Raw genomic sequence first — 8,655 nt, forward strand, 5'->3', positions numbered from 1 at the left:
CATGGCCAATCCACCTAACCTGCACATCTTTGGACACTAAGGGGCAATTTAGAACAGCCAATCTGCCTAACCTACACATCTTTGGACAGTAATGGGCAATTTAGCACAGTCAGTCCATCTAACCCGCACATTTTTGGACACTAAGGGGCAATTTAGAATTGTCTTCTTTTGGAGAAGGCAAGGAGATGGCTTGCCGGGTCCACTCTGCGCATTGGCTTGGCAACTCTGAGAAAGGGACAACATTTAAAAATACACAAAAAACAGCGTTTCACTGTGGGAGGAAGGAGAGAGCAAGAGATCTGGTGATGCTACATTTGCTTGTGTTCCCAAGCTGAGGGCTGGAAGGTGAGCCGGAACCTTTGTGCCGGAGCCGCGGTTCGCCACCCGGAGGACTGCGGTGGGCGGTACGGCAGGGACCAGGGTGCAGGAAGGTAAGATGGCGGCGCCCGTGTGGCGCTTTTGGACAGAAAGGGGAGGAAGACGGAGGGGGAAAGTGGCCGGAGCCGGGGGGAAAAGGGGCCGGGCGGCCAGTGGGAGGCCCCAGGCTCGAGTGGAAGCGGGGCTGTGGATGGTTAGAGGCCGGGAAGGCAGCGGGAATGGGAGTTGGAGGTCAGGCTTGTCCCCTGGGGACTAGGCCCCAGCTCCCCTTCCCCCGGGGCAAAGTGAGGCAACATGTCAATCTCTATAAACTCCTCAAATCCACCTCAACCCCACAAACCCAACTCACCTCCACTCCAGTCAGCTCTAAACACAGTTAAAGAATATCTGTTCACCTGTTAGACAAACTGGAAATGTGCATTTATAAATCTCCTTTTTAATTCCTTGGTAGGACGTGGGCCAGATTTTGTTGCCTGTTCCCAGCCGGGGCATCTTGGATTGATTGACATCACCGTGTGGGCGTCTGGAGTCACCTGGAAGCCGCACTGGGTAAGGGTGGCGGAGGACCAGAGGGAACTTGGGGTGTCTCACACCGCCAGGGACCCAGGTTTGATTCCTGGCTTGGGTCATTGTCAGTGTCGAGTCTGCACGTTCTCCCCGTGTCTGTGTGGGTTTCCTCCGGGTACTTTGGTTTCTTCCCACAGTCTGAAAAATGTGTGGATTAGGTGGATTGGCCATGCTAAATTGCCCCTTAGTACCAGGAGACCAGCTAGTTTAAGTGCATGGGATTGTGGGGATGACCCCCCTGGGTGGGATTGTGGTCAGTGCAGGCTCAATGGGCTGAATGGCCACCTTCTGCACTGTAGGATTCTATCCTTCTATTCCTGTTAGATTGCAGCAGTTACATTCTCATTTCTGAAATATTGTAGAGGTCATCTGGGACTGGTTCCCGGGTGGGCAGTGGTCACTTTGGAATTGGGGGAATGATCACACTGTGACTAGCCTGGGTGGTGTTGTGGGGGGTGCGGGTGGTCATCACTCTGGGACTGGCCCGGAGATTTGCGGGGGCGAGGGGAGTGGTCGCTCTGGGACTGGAGTTAACCAGGTTGGCACTTGCGGCACCCCTGCCCTGGTGAAACGATGCTGTGACTATTTGGTGATCTTGCTCGCTCTCTCTCTCTCTCTCCATTCCCACAAGATCCCTAGCCAGTCGGAACGATGCATCTGACCATTGCCCTGTGGATCAGTCATGGAAAGGTTGCCCGTCGGATGGGACTTGGACCCCAATCCCGCCTGGACATGTTACGGAACCTTGTGACGGCGTTAGTGCGGCACGAGAGAATTGAGACCACTCTGGCCCGGGCTGACGAAATGAAACCTTATGCTGAGAAGGTAATTGATTCCTCCCTTTACCAAGCCAGATTTCGCTCTAGACTTCCTGGCATACAGGCAGACTGTGAGAAGTTTCCCAACACCAGGTTAAAGTCCATCGGGTTTATTTGGTAGCACAAGCCACAAGCTTTCGGAGTGCTGCTCCTTCATCAGGTGAGTGGGAGTTCTGTTCACAGACAGGGCAAATAAAGACACAAACTCAATTTACAAGATAATTGTTGGAATGCAAATCTTTATGGGTAATCAAGTCTTAAAGGTACAGACAATGTGAGTGGAGTGAGCGTTAAGCACAGGTTAAAGAGATGTGTATTGTCTCCAGCCAGGATAGTTAGTGAGATTTTGCAAGTCCAGACAAGTCGTGGGGGTTATAGATAGTGCGACATGAACCCAAGATCCCGGTTGAGGCCGTCCTCATGTGCGGAACTTGGCTATCAGTCTCTGCTCAGTGACTCTGCATTGTCGTGTGTTGTGAAGGCTGCCTTGGAGAACGCTTACCCGATAATCTGAGGCTGACTGCTGCAGTGTTCCCCAACAGGAGGAGAACACGCCTGCTTGGTGATTGTCAAGCGGTGTTCAGTCATCCATTGTCGTAGAGTTTGCATAGTGTCCCCAGTGTACCATGCCTCAGGACATCCTTTCCTGCAGCATATCAGGTAGACAACGTTGGCCGAGTTGCAAGAGTATGTACCGTGTACCTGGTGGATGGTGTTCTCATGTGAGATGATGGTATCCGTTTTGATGATCCGGCATGTCTTGCAGAGGTTGCTGTGGCAGGGTTGTGTGGTGTCGTGGTCACTGTTCTCCTGAAGGCTGGGTAGTTTGTTGTGGACAATGGTCTGTTTGAGGTTGTGTGGTTGTTTTGAAGGCAAGAAGTGAGGGTGTGGCGATGGCCTTGGCAAAATGTTCATCTTCATCAATGACATGTTGAAGGCTCCAGAGAAGATGTTGTAGCTTCTCCGCTCCAAGGAAGTACTGGATGACGAAGGGTACTCTGTCCACCGTGTCCCGTGTTTGTCTTCTGAGGAGGTTGGTGCAGTTTTTAGCTGTGGCACGTTGGAACTGTCAATCGATGAGTCAAGTGCCATATCCTGTTCTTATGAGTCACCTGGAAGAAAGAACATGTCATCGGTGCATCTAGTGTATAGCATCAGTTGAAGGTCCTGTGTGGTGAAGAGGTTTTGTTCGAACCTGTGCATGAAGATGTTGGCATATTTGGTCCTCATGGCAGTTCTTTGTTTCTGGATGAAGAACTGGTTGTTGAAGGTGAAGACATTGTGTTCCAGGATGAAGCGGATGAGTTGTAAAATTGCATCTGGAGATCGGCAGTTGTCAGCGTTAAGTACTGAGTTGCAGCAAGGCCATCGTCTTGGAGGATGTTGGTGTAGAGTGCCAAGACATCCACTGTGACGAGGAGTGCTTCTGGTTCAACAGCTCCATGTGTGCTGAGTTTCTGTAGGAAGTCCCTATTGTTGCGACAGAAGCTGGGAGTTCTTTGTACAATGGGTTTCAGGATGCCCAGGATGTATTCTTGGACGCGTGCATCTCCATCAAGAACGGTCACCTCAGCACCTCACTGTACCACAAGCCCACAGATAACCTCATGATGCTCCACTTCTCCAGCTTCCACTCTAAACATGTTAAAGAAGCCATCCCCTACGAATGAGCCCTCCGTATACACAGGATCTGCTCGGATGAGGAGGATTGCAACAGACACCCATAGACGCTGAAAGGCGCCCTCATAAGAACAGGATCAGAATCCCATTGCCCGATACGATGGGACGGCCGGGTGTGTTTACCTTGTGTACCTTCGGGAGGCAGCAGCGATCTCCAACGTGGGGAGTACGTGAGATGAGAGCACGGAGGGTGCTGTGAAGGTCCGGATCAAAAGTCTTGATCAGTCTGAGTTGACGGGTATGTTCTTTGGTCAGATCTGCAGATAACTGTCTGTAGTGTTCCTCATTATTCAGTTGTCTGTACACTTCTTTGCAGTAATCCGTTCTGTTCAGTAAGACGATGGCTCCTCCTTTGCTGGTTTGATGACAATGTTGCGGTTGATCTTGAGAGTGCGGGTGGTGTTGCATTGTGTTTGGGTGACGTTCGGGGCTGTCTTGTGAGTGCGGCTGATGAATCTGGCATTGACCCACCTCCTGATGACTTGGGCATATATGTCGAGTCAAGGGCAGCGGCCTTCCGGAGGAGTCCAATTGGACTCTTTCCTCTTCGGTTGCTGCACTGAGGATCTCTTTGTCGGCTGTCTCATTGTGTTTGCTGTTGGCCTCTTGAGGTTTGTGGAAGAACTTCCGGAGCCTTGTTAACCTGATGAATTACTCTGTGTCTGCTGCAAGACTGATGGGGTCCGTTTTGGTGGTGGGGCAGAAATTGAGCCCTCGGCTGAAAACTTCGACTCAATCTGGTTGAAGTGTGTAGTCTGACAAGCTAACAATGGACTTCTCTGCAGTGGTACTGTCTTCTACTGTGCTACCGGGGGGGAGATTTTGTATGCTGCTGGTGGTGATGCCAAGTTTCTCAAGTTCCCTGCTGTTGTGCATGTAAATGGTGTAATTCCTTTGCCTCGTCTGCTTAGCAAAGTTTCGCTGCTGGTCTGCATCCTGAGTGCAAGTTGAGAATCTGGACTCTGTCTTGGTTTCCAGGATGTGGTGTTTGCTGTAGAGCTGGTGTGTGAGGTAGTTGAGGAGACAGATACCGGTGATCTCTCTAACGTCCGAACGATGTTCGGGGTTATGGGTTTTTGACAAAAAGCAAAAGGGATGTGGTTTGCACGTGTAGATTCAAACTAATAACGGATTTATTGAAGGAGCTGTTTCCTGTCCAGAGGGCAAATCAAAACTAAACAACAGCCTGTGCAACACCCTAATGACATTGCCATCAAATCATGTAATCAGCTCTTAAAGCAATCATACAACTAATTAAATATATAACAATCTCCTCCTCACCCAACAACAACTTATGTTAATCTGGCACCTTGAATATAATAAAACGTCCCTGGAAGTGTCACGGCAGAGATTATCAAACATGATTTCACCTCAATTCACAGGAGATATTAGGGATCGGCGATCAAAAGCTCAGTTTTAAGGAGCATCTTAAAAGAGGAGAGAAGGAGACAAGGTGGGGGGGGGAGGTTTAGGGAGGGAATTCCAGAGCTTAGCCCACACCCCACCTCCACACCCCCCCAGGAAGCTGAATGCACGGCTGCCAGTGGTGGAGCCATGGGAATTGGAGGATGCTCAGGAGGCCGGAATTGGAGCAGCGCAGAGATCTCGGAAGATTGGGAGGGGCTGGAGGAGGTTACAGAGATGGGGAGGGTTGTCAGGGCTGGAGGAGGTTACAGAGATGGGGAGGGTTGTCAGGGCTGGAGGAGGTTACAGAGATGGGGAGGGTTGTCAGGGCTGGAGGAAGGGATAGGGAGAGTCTGGAGGTGCAGTGTGATTGAGGTTGAGGCATTTATGAGTGTGAAAAGAGGTATGTGAGGTGAATATTCTGGGTAGCGGGCAGTGGGATTGCAGAAGGACAGAGTGTGGATGAGTGGCCTCTTCCTGCCTGGGGGAGAGTTTCCAAGGAGTAACCAGCCTGTCTGTGTTTCAGCTTGTGGACTACGCCAAACGGGGTGACACCGATGAGAAAGCAATGAAGATGGCCGACTTCTGGCTGACGGTCAGTATCTCTCTCCTGTGTTGATAGGGCGGGGATTGTGGGAGCTTGCTGTGTGCTGAAAGGCTGCTGTGTGATCCTCATTACAACAGAGAGGCCCCTGCAGAAAATAAACCCACCCCTGCCCTTGCTCAGCAATGGGAATATAATTTGGATCAGCAGTTTATTAGTGATGTTACTATTGAGGGAATTATTATTAGGGACACTGGAAAGATTCCCCTTGCATGTCTTTTAAATACTGCTTGTGGAATCATTTACTAGCGCATGAGATGTACTTTGTTTATGGGCCATATGAGAGACTGGCCCGCTGGCGGTGCGGCGCTCCCTCGGCGCTGGCCCGCTGGCGGTGCGGCGCTCCCTCGGCGCTGGCCCGCTGGCGGTGCGGCGCTCCCTCGGCGCTGGCCCGCTGGCGGTGCGGCGCTCCCTCGGCGCTGGTCCGCTGACGGTGCGGCGCTCCCTCGGCGCTGGCCCGCTGACGGTGCGGCGCTCCCTCGGCGCTGGCCCGCTGACGGTGCGGCGCTCCCTCGGCGCTGGCCCGCTGACGGTGCGGCGCTCCCTCGGCGCTGGCCCGCTGACGGTGCGGCGCTCCCTCGGCGCTGGCCCGCTGACGGTGTGGCGCTCCCTCGGCGCTGGCCCGCTGGCGGCGCGGCGCTCCCTCAGCGCTGGCCCGCTGGCGGCGCGGCGCTCCCTCGGCGCTGGCCCGCTGGCGGTGCGGCGCTCCCTCGGTGCTGGCCCGCTGGCGGTGCGGCGCTCCCTCGGTGCTGGCCCGCTGGCGGTGCGGCACTCCCTCAGTGCTGGCCCGCTGGCGGTGCGGCGCTCCCTCGGTGCTGGCCCGCTGACGGTGCGGCTCTGGCCCGCTGACGGTGCGGCGCTCCCTCGGTGCTGGCCCGCTGGCGGTGCGGCGCTCCCTCAGTCATGCAGAAGGGAATAAGGCCTCGAGCCTGCTCCCCCATTCAATGAGAACATGTCTGATCTGATTGTAATCTCGACACCACATCCCCCCCCCCCCCCCCCCCCCCAACCCCACCCCCCGAAAACCTCTCACTTCCTTGTTAATCAAGAATCTATCTTGATACTCCGAGAATCCACTTGCACTTCCTTTCAAAGAAATGAGTGCTGGAAACTCAGTGCCCCTCCCTTTTCTCTGAGGGAAGACATTTTTCTTCATCTCTGCCTGAAATGGGTGACACTTGTTTTTAATCAGTGACCCCCTGGTTCGAGATTCCCCCACGAAAGGAAACATCCTCTCCACATCCACCCTGTCAACACTCCTCTGGGTCTTAAAAGTTTTGATCAATTTGCCTTTTACTCTTCTAAACTTCAGTGGATACAAACCCAACCTGTCCAACCTTTCCTGATTAGATATTAGAACTGTAGATTCTGATAAACCTTCTCTGAACTGCTTCTAACACATTTGCACCTTTCCTTAAATAAGGAGATCAACACTGTTCACAATACTCCAGATGTGGTCTTACTAAAGCCCTGTACAACTGAATCATAACCTCCCTACTCTTGTAATCAATTCCCCTCACAATGAACGATAACATTCAATTAGCTTTCCGAATTACTTGCTGTATCTGTATGCCAGTCTTTTGTGATTCATTCACTAGGACACTCAGATCCCTCTGCTCCTCAAAAGTCTGCAATCTCTCACCATTTAGATAATAAACTTCCTTTGTATTCTTCCTGCTAAATTTCACATTGCCCACATCATCCTCCGTTTGCCGGACCTTTGCCCACTCACTTAACCTACCTGTGTCACTCTGTAGCCTCCTTCAGTCCCCTTCACAATTTACTTTCTTGCCTATCTTTGTGTCATCAGCAAATTTTGCAACCATACTTTGAGTCCCTTCATCCGAGGTTGTTTATATAAGTTGTAAAAGGTTGAGGCCCCTGGCACTGATCTCTGTGGCACACCACCTGTCATTTCCTGCCAACATGAAGAAGGCCCATTTATACCAACTCTCTCTTCACGCCAGTATGTTACTCCTGACCCCATGAGCTTTTATTTTCCGTAATAACCTTAAACATAAATGGCATGGTGCACAGTTGTTAGCACCACTGCCTCTCAGCGCCAGGAACCCAGGTTTAATTCTAGCCTTGGGTCACAGTCTGTGAGGAGTTTGCAAATTCTCCCTGTGTCTGTGTGGGTTTCCTCCGGGTGCTCGAGTTCCCTCCCATGGTCCAAAAATGTACAGGTTAGGTTGATTGACCATGCTAAGTAGACCCAACAATCACGGGGTAAGTATGTGGGGTTACAGGAATAGATTGTGGTTGGTACAGACTCAATGGGCCGAGTGGCCTTCTGTACAATAGGGTTTCTATGATTGTCAAATGCCGAGCTGTATTATGGGATTCCAGACTCTCGAGTGGGATTTGGAACCATAGAGAGAGAGAGTGAGTGTGCAATGGACAGTCTGACCTTTGACCTACCCTATGGAAGGAGTGTTGGCACTCAGTCTGGAGAGGGTTTGTGGAGTGGATTATTCCCGGGAATATTAACTGCCTTCTGTTTTCCCGTTAGGAGAAAGATCTGGTTCCGAAGCTCTTCAAGGTCCTGGCTCCGCGGTTCCAGGAAGATCGAGGGAGTTACGTCCGGATGCTGCAGATTCCCACACGCAAGAGGGACAGTGCCAGAATGGCCGTCATTGAGTTCCGGCACAATCCTCTGCCTCCCCTCATCGCCCGGCGCCCGGGAGCCAACGAGAAGAACCTGCTCAATCAGCTGCTGAAAGGTTACCGTGAAGAGGCGGCGCTGCAGGGAGCCTCTGGCACTGGCAAGGCCCAGGCTTCAAACTCGGCCTAGCTGGGCGTTCGGCCTACCTTGGAAGCTGGAGGACAATGTGGGACTTTTGCCTCTGCACCTTCCCCCCCCTACCCTCCCTCCCGGGGGGTCTACCAGGCTCAGACAGGCTGCCTGGGACAATTGGGGATGTATCCCACTAGGATCACTGACTGCCTTGTGTGTGGAATTGTGTGGCACGTGCAGCTCCTGTCTGGTATTAAATCCGTGTTGTGAGGTTCTGTCTGATTCCAGTGTCTCCTGGATGAAGGAGGAAGATCCTATGAACTGTGTACTCTGACAGTGCTATCCTGTAATTGTCACGCTCTCCCCCCTCAAGCCTCAAGCCCCAAAACCATCATTTTTTTTTTATTAATTAGCCCCAAACTTCCATGAGAATTTTCCCAGTTATTTGGGTTGGTCTCTAACGATCC

General features: G+C 52.1%; 1 protein-coding gene across 3 annotated transcripts; it reads left to right on the forward strand.

Moving 5' to 3' along the window:
- The first annotated feature begins 373 nt into the window (after positions 1-373).
- On the forward strand, positions 374-8,429 carry mrpl17 (mitochondrial ribosomal protein L17). 3 transcript variants are annotated; one of them, XM_080182419.1, is made up of 4 exons: positions 374-431; positions 1,577-1,770; positions 5,374-5,442; positions 7,964-8,429. In XM_080182419.1, exons 2-4 carry the CDS (start codon positions 1,597-1,599, stop codon positions 8,243-8,245), a joined length of 525 nt encoding a protein of 174 aa, XP_080038545.1. In that variant the 5' UTR covers positions 374-431; positions 1,577-1,596; the 3' UTR covers positions 8,246-8,429. The 3 variants fall into 3 exon arrangements, with proteins under 3 accessions (XP_080038545.1, XP_080038546.1, XP_080038544.1); XM_080182420.1 differs by lacking the exon at positions 374-431 and adding an exon at positions 552-662; XM_080182418.1 differs by lacking the exon at positions 374-431 and adding an exon at positions 762-927 and having other exon boundaries at positions 7,964-8,428.
- The last annotated feature ends 226 nt before the right edge of the window (positions 8,430-8,655 follow it).

The sequence above is a fragment of the Carcharhinus amblyrhynchos genome, unplaced genomic scaffold (assembly GCF_965287045.1).
Source record: "Carcharhinus amblyrhynchos unplaced genomic scaffold, sCarAmb.v2.hapA scaffold_53, whole genome shotgun sequence".
NCBI lineage: Eukaryota > Metazoa > Chordata > Chondrichthyes > Carcharhiniformes > Carcharhinidae > Carcharhinus > Carcharhinus amblyrhynchos.

Coding starts and splice junctions, on each gene's coding strand:
- mrpl17 (XM_080182419.1), top strand. CDS start 1,597: ATGCATCTGACCATTGCCCTGTGGATCAGTCATGGAAAGGTTGCCCGT. Junction 1,771..5,373: donor TGAAACCTTATGCTGAGAAG/GTAATTGATTCC, acceptor TCTGTGTTTCAG/CTTGTGGACTACGCCAAACG. Junction 5,443..7,963: donor TGGCCGACTTCTGGCTGACG/GTCAGTATCTCT, acceptor TTTTCCCGTTAG/GAGAAAGATCTGGTTCCGAA.